The sequence below is a fragment of the Dicentrarchus labrax genome, unplaced genomic scaffold (genome assembly GCF_905237075.1).
Source record: "Dicentrarchus labrax unplaced genomic scaffold, dlabrax2021, whole genome shotgun sequence".
Classification (NCBI taxonomy): domain Eukaryota; kingdom Metazoa; phylum Chordata; class Actinopteri; family Moronidae; genus Dicentrarchus; species Dicentrarchus labrax.
In genome coordinates this window covers 5,196,071-5,215,894 of record NW_026136721.1, presented here as the reverse complement: position 1 = coordinate 5,215,894, position 19,824 = coordinate 5,196,071, and the positions used below count along the sequence as shown (strand labels likewise).

Genomic DNA, 19,824 nt, shown 5'->3' with positions numbered 1-19,824 from the left:
CTTAAGCTGCGATTTAAAAAGGCCGAGATCAGTAGTGGTGCGAATGTCAGGAGGCAGTTTGTTCCACAGTCTAGGAGCAGCGGCGGCAAAAGAACGATTGCCCCACTGTTTAAGTCTGGACCTAGGGACCTCTAACAGAAGCTGACCCGAAGAGCGCAAAGCTCTGCCACAATTGCGAAAAGTTAAAATCTCTGACAAGTAAGAGGGGGCCAAGCCATTAATGGTGTTAAAAACAAACAACAAAAGTTTAAAATCAATTCTAAAACGGACTGGAAGCCAGTGGAGTGACGACAGCACAGGAGTAATGTGTTCGCGTCTGGACATGCTAGTTAAAAATCGGGCAGCAGCGTTCTGCACAAGTTGGAGACGATAAATTGAGGACTGACTGAGGCCGACGTAAAGGGCATTACAGTAGTCCAGTCTTGAGCTGATGAAAGCATGGATTGCCTTCTCAAGATCCTGCCGACTGAGAAAAGACTTCACTTTGGCCAAAAGACGGAGCTGAAAAAAGCTCGTACTGACAACAGAGCTAATCTGTTTGTCAAATTTGAGCCCAGTATCAAATGTTACCCCAAGATTTTTGACATGTGATCTTTGGTCAGCCCATCGCCTACCACTTTCCCACACTAACTTGGCACCTGTACAGTATTTTTTACCTATGCTAATATAACTTGGAGTGGACAATCACTATTACTACAGCATTTTTTATCATAAATGTCATATACAGCTGGGAAAGGAAAAGGAAAGTAATTAGGAAATGTGTATATTGTACTGTTGTTGATTTAAAAAAACAACTAAAAATTAAACAAAAGTGGAATCAATTGTTTCATTAGACAATACGGTTCATGAGGAAAGAAGCCGGCTTCCATTTTAGCAAATAGTAAATAGTATCTTCCTCTTAGACTGGGTGTAACCCATACCCATGAACCATAAAGTAAAGCAGCTGATCCATGGTTATTTTCTTTATACTATCAATTTATAACATAATCACATAATCCATGTTTACATAAATTATAGATGCCTTCAGCCTTTCTGTGGAAAGGACAATGTGAAAGGAGTATTTTTCTAGCATTTGACTAAAATAACCTCACTATTAGACTGTGTAAATATTCATATTTATATGTTAATGCTACTTAGTATAGCCAACATCTCTGTGGACAATGTACGGATTATATGGTGAACTCCCACTCCACCTGCCTCTCCTGTGGGAAGCCAACATCAGTGGCAGCACTAAAACAAGGTTAAAATAGGAATAAGCAATTTTCAACATTCTTTAACTGATGTTCTATTAAGTGTGAACTAATCACAAAAGTCATAGTAACCTAATCATTTGTTAAAAGTAAGCAACAGGAATTCATTATATATTCTGCATTAATGAATGCATTAAATGATCACAAGTCCTGCATTCGTTCAGCATTAAGTAGGCTATATGATTTATTATATCATGTTATCCATTATTCTTTTATATACGAATTATGTTACTGTGCAGTAAATACCTAACTGGCAGCCTGTTAGGAGATGCCTTGTGTGATGTCAGTTTATTATCTTTGTAATTGTTAGCCAGTATTAAAATGACACTGGTATGTATTAGTCCTCCAGTATCGTTTATGTTAACCTAGGCTACTGTTCTGTCCTCATAAACGCTGCTTTATGTTAAACTGTCGGATGCTCTCGGTTCTCTCTCGTGTCTCATCGGTATTCCTGGGCAATCCGCGGCGCGCACCCCCAGCCTATCAGCAGCAGCTGCACGCGCATCTCAGGAAAGAGGACAGGATATCTGCAGAGCCCGAGCTTCCTAGCGAACCTGGAACGACGACATGAGCTCGTATCTTGTGTGATGGAGATTATATTTTGGTAGGAACCGCTACCGTAGGCTGCTGTGGCGTCGTTATGAGGAGCCAGAAAACGACCATGAAGCTGCTGCTTGTGGTGATACTTATATGGCGCGAGGCGTTGTGCGGATCTCCGAGCGTCCAGATCGGTAGGATTTTAATTTCTGTCATCGCCCCACCGTTCTCATCTTTCATCGGTCTGTTCGCCTTTCTCCATCTTATCGTTCCCCGTGTCCTTCTTTTTTTAAAGTAGGCCTCTCTCCTCTCTCCTCCTAGTGCCGCTCTCAATGTAAGGCCCTCCTGGCTGTAGGGCAGCTGCTGCAGTGTTCTAATAATGTCAACATTTTCATGTTTTATATTCGTCTATGTGCTCTATGCGCGTGCTTATCACTAGAGTGCTGTGGATGGTGTGTGTGTGTGTGTGTGTGTGTGTGTGTGTGTGTGTGTGTGTGTGTGTGTGTGTGTCGCGCGCGCGCGTTAACACGTGTGTACACGGGTGTTTGTCCTAGATGTTGACTGGCATTCAGCTAAAGGCAAGTAAATCCAAGATAATTCAAATCCAGCCCTTGAGACGCATTTCCTGAGCTCCATTCCTTGTTGGAACTGCATATTTATATCGCTCTTTTCTATGATTAAAGGATATGTTGAATTTCCCTTCACATGCCATTACATTCAAATATAGGTCACCACTATATTCAGACATACAATTACTAATTGTCTTTTCTATTGTAAGATATCACGTTTAGTTGTCTATCAAAATGGTTTCATAGTAGTCTGCCTAGGTACCTTTTCATACATTGCAGGGGTTGGCAAATTTGTCATTTAAAGGATTTCTCATGAAAACAATAAAGTGACTTTGGTCTATTCTATGTACCTGCACTATGGCAGTGGTTCTCAACCTTTTTCAATTGAGTAAATTGAACACTCCTCACTAAAGGACATATTTGATGGATATTTCATTAATTCAATCGCATTTTTAAGTTTACCTACATCCCTTAAAATCAAGAAGGCCCCTCCTTGAAGTTTTGACAACCTCTAGTGGGGATCTCGGGATCCCCACTAGAGGTTGTCAAAACTTCCCCAAAGTTGGGGAAAACTGCACTATGGTGCCTTTAGCTAAATGCTAACTAAATAAAATTTGGCTGATTAAGCTGTTTTCTTCTGTACCAGAGCTGTCTATTGAAATAGTTGCTCTCTGGTGCCGACATTACAGGCATAATCTTACCTGTGTCATCACTAGTTGAAATTATACTTGCACAGTGGATCAGCAGTTACACTGATGAGTTTGGGGCAGTTTGCATGTTGTCCCCATGTTTACACCACAGCTGCGGCTGTCCGTGCAGCTGCAAGACCGTATGGCACAACCCATACACTGCCATGGCTGTAAAAACAAACAGGACATTTTGTATCATGGAATAATTGCTTTAAGCATAGTGTACATGACAGCATATTTGTGTTTTGGTTGGCTGTTCTGGGGGTATGTAGGTAGCACTACAAGCCCTTTACTTTTAAAAGGATCCTGTCTTGAACCAAGTAAGTCTTTTTTGAGCGAGTAACCCTCCCCGTCTATCCCGTCCCTCAACTTTTCAGCTTGTACATTTGACCTATTGATAAATATTTCAATACTTGTAATAACAGGCTCAGAGGTAGAGTGGGTTGTTCACTAATCGGAATCTTGGCGGTTTGATCCCCGGCTCCTCTCGCTGCATGTCGAAGTGTCCTTGAGCAAGACACTGAACCCCAAATTGCTCCTGATGCTGTGTATCGGTGTATGAGTTGTGTGTGTATGATTAGTTTGTGCGGCGGTTGTGGTGCAGAGGCAGAGCGGGTTGTCCCCTAATGGGAAGGTTGTTGGTTCGATTCCCGGCTCCTCCTGCCACATGTTGAAGTATCCTTGCGCCGCAAATTGCTCCTGATCCTGTGCATCAGTGCGTGAATGTGTTTGAATGCATTAGTTTCTGTTCGATGGGCTTAGCCATCACTGAGTGAATGTGGGTTCAAGGGTGAATGTGGCACGTAGTGTAAAAGCGCTTTGAGTGGTCGGAAGACTAGAAAGGCGCTATACAAGTACAGTCCGTCTACCGTTTACACTTTCTTCTCATAATCCCCCAGGCTTCTTCTGGCAGTTCTGTGTACTCCAGATAATGATACATTTCACTTACCATGGAGAGATACAGTAGACAAAATGGTCACTGATGTTGTTTTCTGCCATGTGCAAATACAAGATCAATAGATATAATAGATACATTGGTTGGTAGGTAGTTAGGTAGGTAGATCTGCCATTCATTTTTTACACATTGGTATTTAGCGTAAACTAATTAGGTTGTCACTCTGTCATGTGAGCACACCTTACCGTTATTTTTTACAGTGTAAAATTAGTAAGCCAAATTGGTTAAATTGGCAAATTATGGATGGATTTGTTTTCCAACATCCTGGTTCGATAGATTTTTGATAACAACTTTTTGGAATATCAACTGGCAGATTGTGCTGCTTTAAAAACGTTGATGATCAATTTGGATACTGTGCTGACTTTGTCGAATTTTGTGTACCGTTAACTTCAAATGTGCAGTGGTTTAACACGTTATGGGTTAACACTTTCATATCGCGCATAAAGTACTGTCTGCCAAGAAAAATATGGCTACTTTTCATTTTCAACTCGCTATAAATTCTATGTGTTGGTAAAATATGACAACAGAGTTGAGATCCTGTCTACATCTGCCACAGCTTATAGACACACACATTTTTCATTCATATGAGATGTATGCTCTGTGAGCTTTGGATAAATTAATGCACATGTACAGTTTAATTTAGTCCAAGAATTTTGCAAAATTACATTTACTGCATATTGCATATAGTGTATATATTTTTAATTTATAGTCTTATATTTTCTATTATATTTTGTCATATTCTTATTTAGCAAATTTCAATTTGCATTTGATTTTTAATATTGATATTTTTTTAGGAAAGCTGCTGTGAAATTAAAAACTAAAACTAAATTTGGATGAAATGGTGGATGGAGAGGGCAACACGTACTCTAAACTTTACAGAGAGGGCTGTAGGAGAGTGGACTGAGGTGTGGCTCAGAGCTAGAGTAGGTCGTCCACTCATCAGAAGGTTGTTCAATCCCCGGCTCCTCCCGACGCATGGTAAAATATCCTTAAGCAAGATACTGTGTAGCATGTAGTGTAAAAGCGCTTTAAGTGGTCAGAAGACTAGAAAGGCGCCATACAAGTGCAGTCCATTGTAGCCAAACCTCAGATCATATCTGAGGTAGGGCTCAATATAGCCTGAAGTGGATTATAAAATGACAGCTACTCTCTTAGAGGTGTGGTTGATTGCAAATGTTTTCAATGATAGAAGCTCAGCGAGCATATTAAGACTTGTCAGTCACAGAAGCTAATAAATCTGCCTCGCTGCGAGCTGCCATACTTGCCTTATATGGCCTCATCCTCCCTGCTCAGGGCCAAGAAGTATGTGTGTGTGGAAATATGACCTCATTCTGCCAGCTCCACAACAAGTGTTGCAGCTGAGCTGAGGTAGAATTTTTTTAATTGATATTGATTTTCTCTCCCTACAATGCACATTTTGATAATGACAAAAAAACAGAATTTTCCCCCTGTGGACAAATGCTGGCTCTCACTGATCAGAATCAGACAGTATTCACTATAAATAGAAAAAAATAAAAGTACCAAAACTAGAAGAATAATGCTTTCAGATTAAGCATTTGAAAAAAAGAAATTAAGGGGTCAGGTGTAATGCCAAATGAGTGGCAGTGAAGGCCAGGGGCCTCGACAGACCAGACCCTAGCAGCAGAAGCTGGCTTTGGAGACGTGGAATGTCACTTCACTGGGGGGGAAGGAGCCGGAACTTGTGCAGTAGAGCGCTACTGATTAGATTGGTTGGGGCTTACGTCCACGCACAGTCGAAGCTCTGGATCCTTACTCCTGGATAGGGGTTGGACCCTATTCTTCTCTGGAGTTGCCCAAGGTGTGAGGCATCGGGCTGGTGTGCGGATACTCACAAGTCCCCGGCTGAGCACCGCTATGTTGGAGCTCACCCCGGTGGACGCCTACAGGCTTTGGGGGGGGACGTCCGACTGGAGAAGGAGGCCCTTCGGGATATGTTATATCGGAGGACTCCGGAGGCAGCTGCAGGGTATCGACAGGCCCGAAGGACTGCAGCCTCAGCTGTGAGGGAAGCAAAACAGTGTGTGTGGGAGGAGTTCAGAGAAGTCATGGAGAAGGACTTTCAGACGACACCCAGGCGCTTCTGGGTTCCGTCCTGGTCGTGGAACAACGGACCAACTCTTCACTCTTTCAAGTGTCCTGAAAGGGGCCTGGGAATATGTTCATCTGGTCTACATGTGTTTGTGTATTTGGAGAAGCTGTATGACCAGATTCCCCAGAATATTTCCTCGGGAGGTGCTGCGGGAGTATGGGGTGAGGGGGTTACTTCTCAGGGCCATCCAATCACTGCTTTACACTGTGCTGAGTGTAAAGCAGCTGGTATGAGGATCAGAACCTCTAAATCGGAGGCCATGGTTCTCAGCAGGAAACTGATGGATTGTCTACTCCAGGTAGGGAATGAGTCCTTACCCCAAGAGTTCAAGTACCTCTGGGTTTTGTTCACGAGTGAGGGTAGAATGGAGCGGGAGATCGGAGTCGCTATTACAGTCACTTTATAGCACTGTTGTCACAAAAAGAGAGTTGAGCTGAAAGGCGAAGCTCTCAATCTACCGGTAGATCTTTGTTTATACCCTCACCTATGGTCATGAGCCATGGGTCATGACTGATAGAATGAGATCGCGGGTACAAGCGGCCGAAATGGGTCTGGGTGGCCGGCGTAGATTTTATTAAAAAAGGTTAACATCAAAGTGTAACTGAGGGATTCAGACTATTATGTACTACCATAGCTGTTGACAGAACTTGATTACAACGTACAGGGGGGCTGGAAAATTATGTGCACAGTCAATGACACATCAGTCAGTTGATCTTTTTAAATAACAAAACAGATAATTCTTGCTAAATTATCAAAATAGTACAAAGTAGAACCAGAAAGACTGGACTTTTGGCTGGCCACATTTCTTTTTAAATGTCGCCCACATCAGATTCTAGTGTGAACTAGTTATGGTCCTGAAGTGACCTGCATGACAAATGTCAGTCTAGAGCAGGGGTGGGCAAACGTTTTGACTTGTGGGCTACACTGAGTTTTAAAATTTGACAGGGGGGCCAGGCAAGGAGCAGATGGATGGAGTGTTCATGTGAACTAATGTATATGACATGTACAAGCCATTATATAAAAGGATTGGCCTTTAAGAGGCAGCAAAGCATGAATATTTACAAATTATTTTACAAATGCATGTATTCATAACAGTAGAGAAAACTCACGTTCAATTTCAGTGGGAACAGTGTTGTTGCTCTCCCTTTTTTGCCAGAGCATCAATGTCTGGGGTTAATTTTGTTGTGGCAATTCTCAGGATGGATCTGAGATGCTGGTCAGTTAACTTGGATCTGTGACGGGTTTTGTTGATGTTCATGACACTGAAAGTCTGCTCACACAAGTAGGTTGAGCCAAACAACACCAGCATCTTCTGTGAGGTTTGGAAAACGTGGCTTCGTTCAGTGAAGCATAAAAGTCATTCAGTTTATGAGTTAAACTTCTCCTTTGAGATGGAGTCAGACTGAAGATCGATCAGTTCCAATTGCAGGTCAGGTGGTGCTGTTTCGGGGTCGTGTGACAGGGGACAGGGACATGGGACCAGCTGAAGTGACTTGTCAATTTTTTCAAAATCAGAGAACCGACTGCAGAATTCTCTGTGCAGGTCATCCAGTGATTTGCTGTATTTCTCCGCATTTCAGTTGGCCTCTTTCTGCGTGGCTAGTGTGGGGAAATGAGCGAAAGATTTGTTTAAAGCTTGTCTGGAGAATAAAGTCAGCTTGGATTTAAAACATTTGTGTACATGTCTTGCACAAAGTGATCTTTGCCCTGTAGCTTCACGTTCAGCTCATTCATGTGGGAAAATATGTCCATAGCAAACGCAAAGTCACGAAGCCAGTTCGTCGGATTTCCCCTCTGAATTGATGAATGAATCTGCGAATCTCCTCTTTGAGCTCCCACACTCTCAGAAACACTTTTGCCCAAACTTAACCAGCGGACACAAGAGTGGTAAAGTAAGTCCTGGTGATCCGCATCGGTTTCCTCCAGGAACGCAATGAACTGACGGTGCTGGAGGCCCCTTGCCCGTATACAGTTCACAAGTTTTACCACTGGATTCACCACATGATTAAGCTGCAATACAGACTTACACAGAGATTCCTGATGAATGATGCAGTGATGGAAAATAACATCCTGGTCAGGGTTTTCCTCTTTCACTTTATCCTGGATTCTTTTCAGCAGCCCAACGTTTTTTCCAGTTAAATTTGGCGATCCATCCGTGCTTGCTAGCATAGTTAGCATGCTTCGTTGCAAATTGACGGCTGATGTTGTATTCTTTAAAAACTGAAATAGTTTCCTGGCATATCAGACATACAGCCGTTGATCGGACATCAGTGAAAAAATATTTTACTGTCCACTCCTTATTAAAAACTCGGCACTCAATATCCACTTTTCCTTTCTTTGGTCCGCTCATTTGTACACAAAGGCTCAATATGCAATGTAGAAAAGGTAAAGTTGAGAGTCATGCTGCATTCAAGTGCGTTGGAAACATCAGATAAACAAGTCCCGAGTTGATCTGGGAAAGATGTCATATTCGTCATCTAAATGGCAGCAAACTATCTTTTGTGATTCAAAAAACGTTGCCTGTCAACATTTTTAATAGCAACGTCCACATAAGTGATCTAGACGTGTTAGAAAAGTGATTTATCCACAATGGCTTGGGATTCAACCCTAAATAAAGAGCCAAATCGCCAATCAAAATGACTGAATGTTTATTTAGGATAATCCAAGGAGCACCTGAATGCAGCATAAAACACCACACTCCAACAAGGGTCATTGGGCGCCAAATGGGGAAACGTGGTAATTGCAGGGACGTCAAAATGAATGCGATTTTAATAATACAGTTTGAACAAGTCGGGCGGGCCGGATTAAAAAGCTTAACGGGCCGTATGTGGCCCGCGGGCCGTAGTTTGCCCATGCCTGGTCTAAAGTGACTTAAAAGTCACATGAATTCTTATATAACTGTTCACACTGAGATCACATCGCAAAAAAATCTGACCTGTATCTGATTTGGACCACATATGTGTGTGCAAAGCAAAATTGTGATTTTTGCTGATTTTTGCTGTCCACACTGTCATGAAAAAAAAGAATCACATATGAGCTGTTTGAAAACTATGTTTATATAATATTCTATAAATATAATTTTGCTGTTTCTTCTTCTTGTTTTCCTGTTTTCTTATCTGTCTGACCATGATTCTGTCTGTATGTGTCTTTCTCAGGTGGTTTATTCCCTCGGGGTGCAGATCAGGAGTATAGTGCATTCAGAGTTGGTATGGTTCAGTTTGGGATGGCAGATTTCAGACTAACTCCACACATAGATAACCTGGAGGTGGCGAACAGCTTTGCTGTCACTAACTGCTGTAAGTATTCTCTCTTTTTCTCATCTTGCTCCGAACATATTTTGACTGCAGATGGTATATCTGGTGCAGTTATTGTAACAGATAATAAGTGTATGCTTAATGCTTTTGAGACATTACACATTTTATTTGTACAGAGCCCGACCAATGGACTGGATATTTGAGGCAATATAGTTCCCATGTGTCCTGGAAAACCTGGAAATTTTGAGACTAGTTTTCCAGTTATGGAAACACCTTGAAATTGATTTAAATGACCTAATATCCAGTATATAATCTATGTTGTCCGGGGAAATTTTGTATTGTATTTTAGCCTCTCACTCAGATCTACGCCTTTGTATTTTATTTAAAACTTGACAGTTGGATAAGCTACGTAGTATGAGTGGGTTTAGCAGACGTGAAACAAAATTCCTAAGCATCAATCTTTTTTACAAGTATGTTTTTTTCAAGAGCTGCAAGCAGAACTGCTACTAATGGACTCAGGCCAAATTAATGTCACAGAAGAAAACTGTAGTAAAATGTAGTTCATTCGATGAAAAATCGGTTGTGGTGGGAACAGCTAAATGTGTCAGAAAAAAGAAAAAGTCTCCTCAAAAAATGTCTTGATTTCTTAAAAGGAGTGGGAACCCTGTTAATATTCTGACTTTCTTACCCCATCTGTGGCTCTTAGCCTCATTTGACTCCTCTTACGCACAAAATGGACTAATTATGTGCCGCCTATTAAGAGATGGATTCTGACAGAAAATTTCAAATTGATTCAGTGCAGTCTCTATGCTTGCCATTCACTTCTAACGTTACAACTGCACATTATAGAGTTCTTCAAATTTAAACTTAAAACAGCCTATTTAAATAATACTCTGACACTGTGCCACTCCTAATGAAGGATACTTGGTGAAATTAGCTTTATTGATCTAATACTCTCCGTGATAAATGTCAATAGACAAATAATTTTTTCCCTAATAGTTGCAAAAAGAAGCAGTAAAAATGTAGTATTATACAAACTGTGTTTAGGAGATAGGGTTGAAAAAACCCAATGCATACAGTTGCTTACATACAACTCAACAAGTTTGCATATATAATGTATTCCTCAGCTGAGGATCAATATCTTATAGATATATTGTCAGGATAATAGAAAGGGCTGTGATTTCTACAGCAGTTTTTATGCATTTTCATTCCATGTGAAATTGAGAATTTGAGTGACTTAGAGATTCAACATCCACATTGGCAAAACATGCAGATTTGCCAAGCTCCTCTCTTTCTCATTAGTAAAGAGTAGTGTACAAAACAATGAGGTAGCATTTTCAGTGGGTGCTGACTGTTGCTTGCACCATGTAAACTAATAAGACTAAATGATAGGCCAAAATTAATGTTTTCTGTTCTGTTTGGGTTTGTATGTTTGTACTTGACCAAAGATCATTAGTGAGGGAAGAAGCTACACTATGTTACATCACTGTACAATCAATTGGAATGGACTGCATGTTTGTACATCTTGCAGTGAAGTAAGCTGGCTTTGTGTTGTAGCTGCTTGCACTAAATAACTTGATTGGCGATGCCTAACCAGGATTCTTAAGGAAAAGGCAGGTCCTCATGTCATGCTTGTAATCAGTGCATCATCAGGGCCTAGGCTGTAAGATTCCAGTCACAGGAAGTGACTGTCATTAAAGAAGTTTGTGTTAAATCGCACAAAATGAACAAATTCATTTGTAAAGGCCCAGTGGAGCCAAAAGAATAGCTCTCTTTAAGCAACTATTTTGTTTTTAATGTTGAGTGTGAATTATAATTAGGAATTTTCAATAGATAGATGTATCTAATAAAAAACTGAGTGTGATTATGTCAGCCTCTCATCGACTTTAAACTAGGAGAGATTCACATGCATGTTAGACCTTAGTGTGCATAGAAGGGCATGACGACCTGCTATGTTCTGAGCCAGTTGCAGTTTTCCTAAATCTTTCTTTGAAGCACCGGACCATTATCAACGGGTCTTTTCTAGTCTAGTCTTGAGATCTGTTGGACCTCTGCTGATAGATAGATAGATATATAGATAGATAGATAGACTTTATTAATCCCCAGAGGGAAATTGGGTCGTAATAGCAACCAGGTACATTAAAATAGAATAAAATACAATAGAATAAAATACAACAATAGAATAAAATACTTAGATAGAAAAGATAAAAAAAGATAAATAGGTAGGTAAGGTGCAAAGATTTGTAGTTGCAAGATGGTGGTAATTGTACTGATGACATGATGGTAGTGTTATTGTTAAAGGACAATTCCGGCGCAAAATGAAGCTGGGGTTAATAACACGTGTATCAAGTTGGTCCGTTCTCTGGGGTATGTTTTCATGCTAATCGACCGTGACCGGTTTTAGCACAAACTGCTAATTAGCTTATAATGCTAGTCAACGGGGCACAGAGTAAAGTGAAAAGAAATCGGTTTTTATACCAACAGAGTCTCTTGGCTATGATACTGAAAAAGATTTTGCTCTCCACACTGAGCAAGGAGATGACACAAAACTGGTCGATGCTCTCAGACTTTTCATCTTTCAGTATGTACACTCCCTCCGCATACCTCAATGACTGGACGATCTTTCCTCTCCTCCAGATCACCTTCAGGTCCCTCCAAAGCCGGTGTAATAGCTTTGGGCAGTTTTTATACACCTTATAAGGCACTCCACTTGGGCCCGGTGCCGAGCCTGATCTTGCTCTCCACACCACTTCCTCCACTTCACTAAGGCCGGGCTCCTTCAGGTTGAAGTCCGATATAAGCTCTGGTGGCATTGTCAGTGCATCGCATGGGCCCAGTGGCTGTTCTCTGGTAGGGTCACTGTACGTGGCCTTGAGGCCACTCGTCTCGCAGGTTCTTATCGATCCTGGTGGAGCCTCCTGCCATGGTCCTGCTAGATTGCCATTGCCAATACTGTTGTTACTGTGCGTCTGTCTGTCTGTCTGTCTGTCTGTCTGTCTCTCTCTCTCTCTCTACCCCAACTGGTCGAGACAGACGACCACCTACCTAGAGCCGAAGGATCAGTCCTAGATTTCTGCCTTTAACAGGCAGTTTTTCCTTGCCCTTGTCACCAAGTGCTTGCTCATGGTGGTACTGTTGGGTCTCTGTAAATAATGTTATAAAGAGTTTGGTCTAGACCTGCTCTATTTGAAAAGTGTCTTGAGATAACTTCTGTTATGAATTTGCGCTATACAAATAAAATTGAATTGAATTGAATTGAATTGAGGTGGTTGTTAATAACATCCTTGGAGCAGGTAAGGTGGCCAGTCCTCTTTTGACCAAGGAGCTAGTTGGTCAACTTTAAGGGATTGGCCAGGAAAGCTGTTCTCTAGGGATGTAACGATGCATCGCGGCACGATTAAAAATCGGTACAAATGCGTGACGATTCGCACCGGTTGACAGAAAAAATAAATTGCGGATGCGAGAGAAGTAGGATATGTTCTTTTTTTTTTTTTAGAAATAGGTTACGTTATCTTAAAAGTCACTGGTTGGTGATTAATTTGTCAACGTCAGACATCAAGTCACGTGACTTACGTCACTGCATAGGTACGGGGCACAGAACGAGGGAAGATATGGCGACGGTAGGCAACAACTTTGAAATAGAGGATGCACCGAGCGGTTTTAAATCACCTGTGTGGCGGCATTTTGGATTCCCCATATACACAAATACATCCGGTGAGAAATGGACAGACAAAACCAAAACAGCATGTAAATATTGCAAGAGACTGCTAACATATACCGGCAACACGAGCAACATGCAGCAGCACATTAGCCGCCACCACAGTGAGAAGCAAAGTAACGTTACGCCACCTCCTGAGCGAAAATTGCCGAGGGGGCAAACCACCCTGACGAGAGACTTTGCATCTCATAAAAAAAAGTGCAACTGAAGTAGTTATTCACTTAAATAATAAAGAATAACTGGATTTTTTTTTAGAAGACACAAAAACAGTGTTTAACAGTGTTTATGCAAAGAAAGGACCTCTTTTTTTGGTCAAGATTTTATATTCTTTTGTTATTTAAGATATTGAATTACACCAGTTAACACCAGTTTACTTACTTAGTAGATTGTTTCTAAAAAAAAAGGATATTTTTCATGTATTTTGTTGTTTAAGATGACCATGTAAGTTGCACAAACTGTTTTACAGAGTTTCTGTAAAGAAAGCACCTCTAAGATTTTTTTCCTACGAATAAAAGATAATTTTAATTGGTCATAATTTGTCTGTAGCTCATTTTGATAAAAATACAAAAATCGTGAGCAAATCGTATCGTGAACAAAAAATCTTGAACTGTATCGAATCGTTAGTTGAGTGTATCGTTACAAACCTACTATTCTCTTCCTGGCTCTCTCTTTCCGCATCCTTCCAGTGGAATTCTGCTCTCTGCAGGGTCAAGAGTTGTTTCCTTAGGATTGCTCTCAGGTCCGCTAGGCCAAGTCTCTCAATTTCCCCTGCTGTCTTGTACTGCCTTTTTAGCAGCTTGAGTTCTTCCCTGAGGCTCTGGATCTTTCTTTCTCTATGGCTTGGGGCATAGGCCGATGGCGTGGGCTTGGGTGCCTCGGTTCCAAATCGCTCAGCCGCGATGTTCACTATGAAGGTGGTCATCGTTTTCAGCCGACGGCCCACATCCCCCTTGGCTGTCACTTCCAGGACCTGATCTATATCCTCATCGAACTGCTGCCACTCAGATCTCTTCAAGGATTGGGGCCACTGGATCCTTGGATGGGCCGAAGGTGCACAACCAGTTGTTATGGTTGGAGCTTGCTGGCTTTGGAGGCTCTGTGGGTTGTTGGGAGGTGCTGCTGACTCTTGGGGGCTTAGGGTGGCATGTGAGCTGTTGGCAGCGGGTGTTGGCGGCACTAGGAGGCTCTGGGCACTGTGGGTTGCCTCCGGGCCTGGCTCCTCCACCAATATTTCATTCTGCCTTGATGGATTTTTAAACCCCTCTGATTCTTGCAGGTTTTTCCACAGATGCACTGTACTGTCGTCGTCATTATTCCGTTGTCCTGGTTTGTCGTTCCTTGGTCCGTCCTGTTGGGGTGCTCATCCTCCCCCCCTCTCGGGCACCCCTGGGGGTATTTTCTCTTTTTCTTGTCTGTAGCTTGCTTTGGGTTCTTCCTCTCAGAAGAAGTGGCTTGGGCTGCCAACCCTGCCCCCTTAATATATTATTATAATAATAATAATAATAATAATAATAATAATAATAAAATAATAATAATAATAATAATTAATTAAAAAAGCAGCAGGGGGGAGGGGGGGGGGTCGCCCCCCCCCCCGCCACCGGGGGGGGGTGGCGCGGGGGGGTGGTGCCGTCGTAACACGTACGGACCACAACGTGAAAATCTGCCGTTAATCAGCTCAAAATTGCCACGCAGCGCTTACTTCCTGTTGCCCGTAGGTGGCGCTATCACTATGTCTGAATATTGTCATGTAGACGTGTTCAGGGTGGGACTGTTATCAAACACGTGAAGTTTCATTGAGATTGGATCATGTACGCTGAAGTTATGAGGACGTGTTCAGGGTGGGACTGTACACTGAAGATGAGTACTATCTGTTTGATGGCCAATCGGTGGAATTCGACACGCCGTCACGGGCACACGGTTAAACATACAGTCACAAATAGCACAACTTTTGATAACCAATCTGTGTAGATTGAAGTGATCGAATTTGAAGTCAATCTGATAAAAGGGAGGAGTAGGAGGAGTTAGTTAAAACAGAAGCCCTTAAATGCCGGAAATAGCATCACAGTTTGACATGCGATTCAACCTGGCCAACTTTGAGGGAACGCCACGGACACGCCCTTTAACGTACATGCACAAATAGCACAACTTTTAATCAGCACCTTTTTTGACTGTACTGACTAATTGTGAAGCATTTCGGATAAATTTCCTAGGAGGAGTTCGTTCGAATACAAGACGAACAATTCACAGAAAATGCGCACGGAATTCACTGTGGCCAACTTTGAGGGCACGCCACGGACACGCCCTTTAATGTACATGCACAAATAGCACAACTTTTAATCAGCACCATTTTTTGACTGTACTGACCAATTTTGAAGCAGATCCGATAAATTCCCTAGGAGGAGTTCGTTCAAATACAACGCGAAAAGTTCGCCGAAATTGAAACTTTAAATCAAAATGGCCAGCTTCCTGTGGGGTTTGGGGTATGGGTCCAAGAGGCTTTTTTGTACGTCACGGCATGTTACACGTGCCTACCGAGTTTCGTACATATCGGTGAAACATGGCGCCGGGACTGCTGTTTTTTTATCCTGTAGGGGGCACTACACACACGACAATCACGATTTTTGGTATGTGAGCTTCAGGCACTGCTCTACACGTGCTCTGTGAATTTCATATTCATAACTATTACAGTGTCCGCACAGTGATTTATCATGCCAAAAGAGCACCACCTAGTGGCGTATTTTTTTTGTCCTTTTTAAGTGAGCCTCAGGGAGCCATGGGGAAGCATTGTACCAAGTTTCATCTTAATCACACATACCGTTGTAGAGATATAAACTTCTTCATTTTAAAGAGCGCCACCTAGTGCACGATGCTTAAGGAAGACATGAGGAACTGAAATTTCAAAAATGTTCAAATTCCTTTTTTTGCCAGGTGCTAGGTGAAAAATTTCGTGCAAATCAGACAAAGTGTGTAGGAGGAACACGAAAAAGTAGTTTAAGGACATTTCGCGCGGAAGTGGGCGGGGCCTATATAGTAAGATTCAGCTCCATTCACCGAATGCGTGGATATAAGTTTTTTGAATGTGCATCAAACTATGCAGAAGTTATTAGCCTAAACGCACTTTTTATGATAATAGCGCCACCTAGTGGCCGACCTGAAAGTGACACATAGAATATAACATTTTTTACGAGGCCTGACCACTTTGCCAAATAAAACTGAGTTTTCGTATATGTTCAGGGGGGCAAAAACGCAGTCGAAGTGGCCTAAAAATAATAATAATAGGTAAGAAATCGAGCAAAAACAATAGGGACCTCCAGCGGTCGCTGGCTAGGTCCCTAATAATAATAATAATAATAATAATAATAATAATTAAAGCTGCAAGCAGCGTTGAGCGGGACCTCGCACTCCACCCAACTCGGGGCGTGCTGCGACCGCGTCGCGTGCCGTCGTAACACGTGGGGACCACAACATGAAAATGTCACATAAATCAGCTCAAAATCGCCACGCGGCGCTTAACTCCTGTTGCCAGAAGGTGGCGCTATCACTATGTCTGAATGTTGTCATGTAGACATGTTCAAGGCGAGTATTATCAAACACGTGAAGTTTCATTGAGAAAACACGTGAAGTTTCATTGAGATTGGACCACGTACGCTGAAGTTATGAGGACGTGTTATGGGCAAAACTGTTTCAGAATATATGAAGTTTATTGGAGATTGGACATTGCACACTGAAGTTATGAGCACTATTTTATGGTGAATCTGCTGAAATGGACAAGTCATCACTGGCAGGCGGTTTAATGTACAGTCACAGCTCAACTTTTCTATCATTGTATGACGAAAGAATTCAAAGTGGCCAACTTAGACCTCACGCCACAGACAAGCCGTTCAACGTACAGTCTCAAATTGCACAACTTTTAATCAGCACCATTTTGTGACTGTACTTACCAATTCTGAAGCAGATCCGATAAATTCCCTAGGAGGAGTTCGTTCAAATACAAGGCGAAAAAAATCACCGAAAATGCGCACTGAATTCACTATGGCCAACTTTGAGGGCACGCCACGGACACGCCCTTTAATGTGCATGCACAAATAGCACAACTTTTAATTAGCACCATTTTCTGACTGTACTGACCAATTTTGAAGCAGATCCGATAAATTCCCTAGGAGGAGTTCGTTCAAATACAAGGTGAAAAATTCACCGAAAATGCGCACGGAATTCACTATGGCCAACTTTGAGGGCACGCCACGGACACGCCCTTCAACGTACATGCACAAATAGCACAACTTTTAATCAGGACCATTTTTTGAGTGTACTCACAAATTTTGAAGCAGATCTGATAAATTCCCTAGGAGGAGTTCGTTCAAATACAACGCGAAAAGTTCACCGAAAGTGAAACTTTAAATCAAAATGGCCGACTTCCTGTGGGGTTTCGGGTATAGGTCCAAGAGGCTTTTTTGTACGTCCCGACATTCTAAACGGGCCTACCGAGTTTCGTACATATCGGTGAAACGTGGCGCCGGGGCTGCTGTTTATTTATCCTGTAGGGGGCGCTACACACAGGACAAACACGATTTTTGGTATGTGAGCTTCAGGCACTACTCTACATGTGCCCTGTGAATTTCATATTCATAACTATTACGGTATATGTACAGTGATTTTTCATGCCAAAAGAGCGCCACCTAGTGGCGTATTTTTTTTGTCCTTTTTAAGGGAGCCTCAGGGAGCCATGGGGAAGCATCGTACCAAGTTTCATCTTAATCACACATACCGTTGTAGAGATATAAACTTCTTCATTTTAAAGAGCGCCACCTTCACTGGAGATTGGACATTGCACACTGAAGTTATGAGTGGCATTTCATGGCGAATCCGCTGAATTTGACAAGTCGTCACTGGCACGGTCATTTCACGTAACGCAGCTCAAAATCGCCACGCAGCGCTTACTTCCTGTTGCCAGTAGGTGGCGCTATCACTATGTCTGAATATTGTCATGTAGACGTGTTCAGGGTGGGACTTATCAAACACGTGAAGTTTCATTGAGATTGGATCATGTACGCTGAAGTTATGAGGACGTGTTCAGGGTGGGACTGTACACTGAAGTTGAGTACTATCTGTTTATGGTGACTGGTCGAAATTCAACGCAACGCCACGGGCACGCCGTTTGACGGAATGTCGTAAATAGCACAACTTTAAATCATGAATGTCTTTAGATTGCGCTGATTAAATCTGAAGTAGATCCGATAAATTCCCTAGGAGGAGTTCGTTCAAATACAAGGCGAAAAATCACAGAAAATGAGCACAGAATGCAAAATGGCTGACTTTGATGGCAAGCCACGGACACGCCGTTTGACGGAATGTCGTAAATAGCACAACTTTTAATCATGAATGGCTTTAGATTGCACTGATTAAATTTGAAGTAGATCTGATAAATTGCCTAGGAGGAGTTCGTTCAAATACAACGCGAAAAATCACAGAAAATGAGCAAAAAACTCAAAATGGCTGACTTTGATGCCACGCCACGGACACGCCCTTCAACGTACATGCACAAATAGCACAACCTTTAATCAGGACCATTTTTTGACTGTACTCACACATTTTGAAGCAGATCTTATAAATTCCCTAGGAGGAGTTCATTCAAATACAACGCGAAAACTTCGCCGAAAGTGAAAATGAAAATCAAAATGGCCGACTTCCTGTGGGGTTTGGGGTATGGGTCCAAGAGGCTTTTTTGTACGTCCCGGCATGTTACACGTGCCTACCGAGTTTCGTACATATCAGTGAAACGTGGCGCCGGGGCTTCTGTTTTTTTATCATGTAGGGGGCGCTACACAAATGACGAACACGATTTTTGGTATGTGAGCTTCAGGCACTACTCTACACGTGCTCTGTGAATTTCATATTCATAACTATTACGGTATTCGGACAGTGATTTTTCATTCCAAAAGAGTGCCACCTAGTGGCGCATTTTGTTTTTCCTTTTTAAGGGAGCCTCAGGGAGCCAGGGGGAAGCATCATACCAAGTTTCATCTTAATCACATATACCGTTGTAGAGATATAAACTTCTTCATTTTAAAGAGCGCCACCTAGTGGCAATGGCCTGAAATTGTGCACGATGCTTAAGGAAGACATGTGGAACTTTGGACCCAAGTTTGGTGTCAATCGGACATACCAATGTGGAGAAATGGTCCACTTCCTTTTTTGACGAAAAATCTACAGGAAGTTGGAATTTTATAGCGTGCTTATTTTTTTAAATTTCAAAAATGTTCAAATTAGCCTTTTTGCCAGGGCGGACCCCAGGTAGTAGGTGAAAAATTTCGTGCGAATCGGAAAAAGCGTGTAGGAGGAACACTTAAAAGTAGTTTATGGACATTTTGCGCTCTAGAAAAAAAAATTTCTAGGCGGAAGTGGGCGGGGCTTATATATGGAGATTCAGCTCCATTCACCGAACACGTGGATGTAAGTTTTTTGAATGTGCGACAAACTATGCAGAAGTTATTAGCCTAAACGCATTTTTTATGATAGTAGCGCCACCTAGTGGCAGACCCGAAAGTGACGCAAAGAATATCCCCATTTTCACCAAGCCTGATCACTTTGCCAAATAAAATTGACTTTTCGTATATGTTCAAGGGGGCAAAAATGCAGTCAATAGGGGCTAAAAATAATAATAATAGGTAAGAAGAAATCGAGCAAATACAATAGGGACCTCCAGCGGTCGCTTGCGAGGTCCCTAATAATAATAAACATAGGA

General features: G+C 42.1%; 1 protein-coding gene across 5 annotated transcripts in view; it reads left to right on the top strand.

The window, feature by feature from the left end:
* The first annotated feature begins 1,667 nt into the window (after window positions 1–1,667).
* Window positions 1,668–19,824, top strand: part of LOC127355469 (glutamate receptor 2-like) — a 105,064-nt gene continuing 86,907 nt past the window's right edge. Inside the window, exons 1-2 of one of the 5 annotated variants that reach the window (XM_051386394.1) lie at window positions 1,668–1,981; window positions 9,266–9,406. In XM_051386394.1, coding sequence (XP_051242354.1) covers window positions 1,891–1,981; window positions 9,266–9,406 — 232 coding nt within the window. In that variant the 5' untranslated portion in view covers window positions 1,668–1,890. The remainder of the gene's footprint in view (window positions 1,982–9,265; window positions 9,407–19,824) is intronic. The other 4 variants (XM_051386393.1, XM_051386392.1, XM_051386390.1 and 1 more) reach the window with 4 other exon arrangements.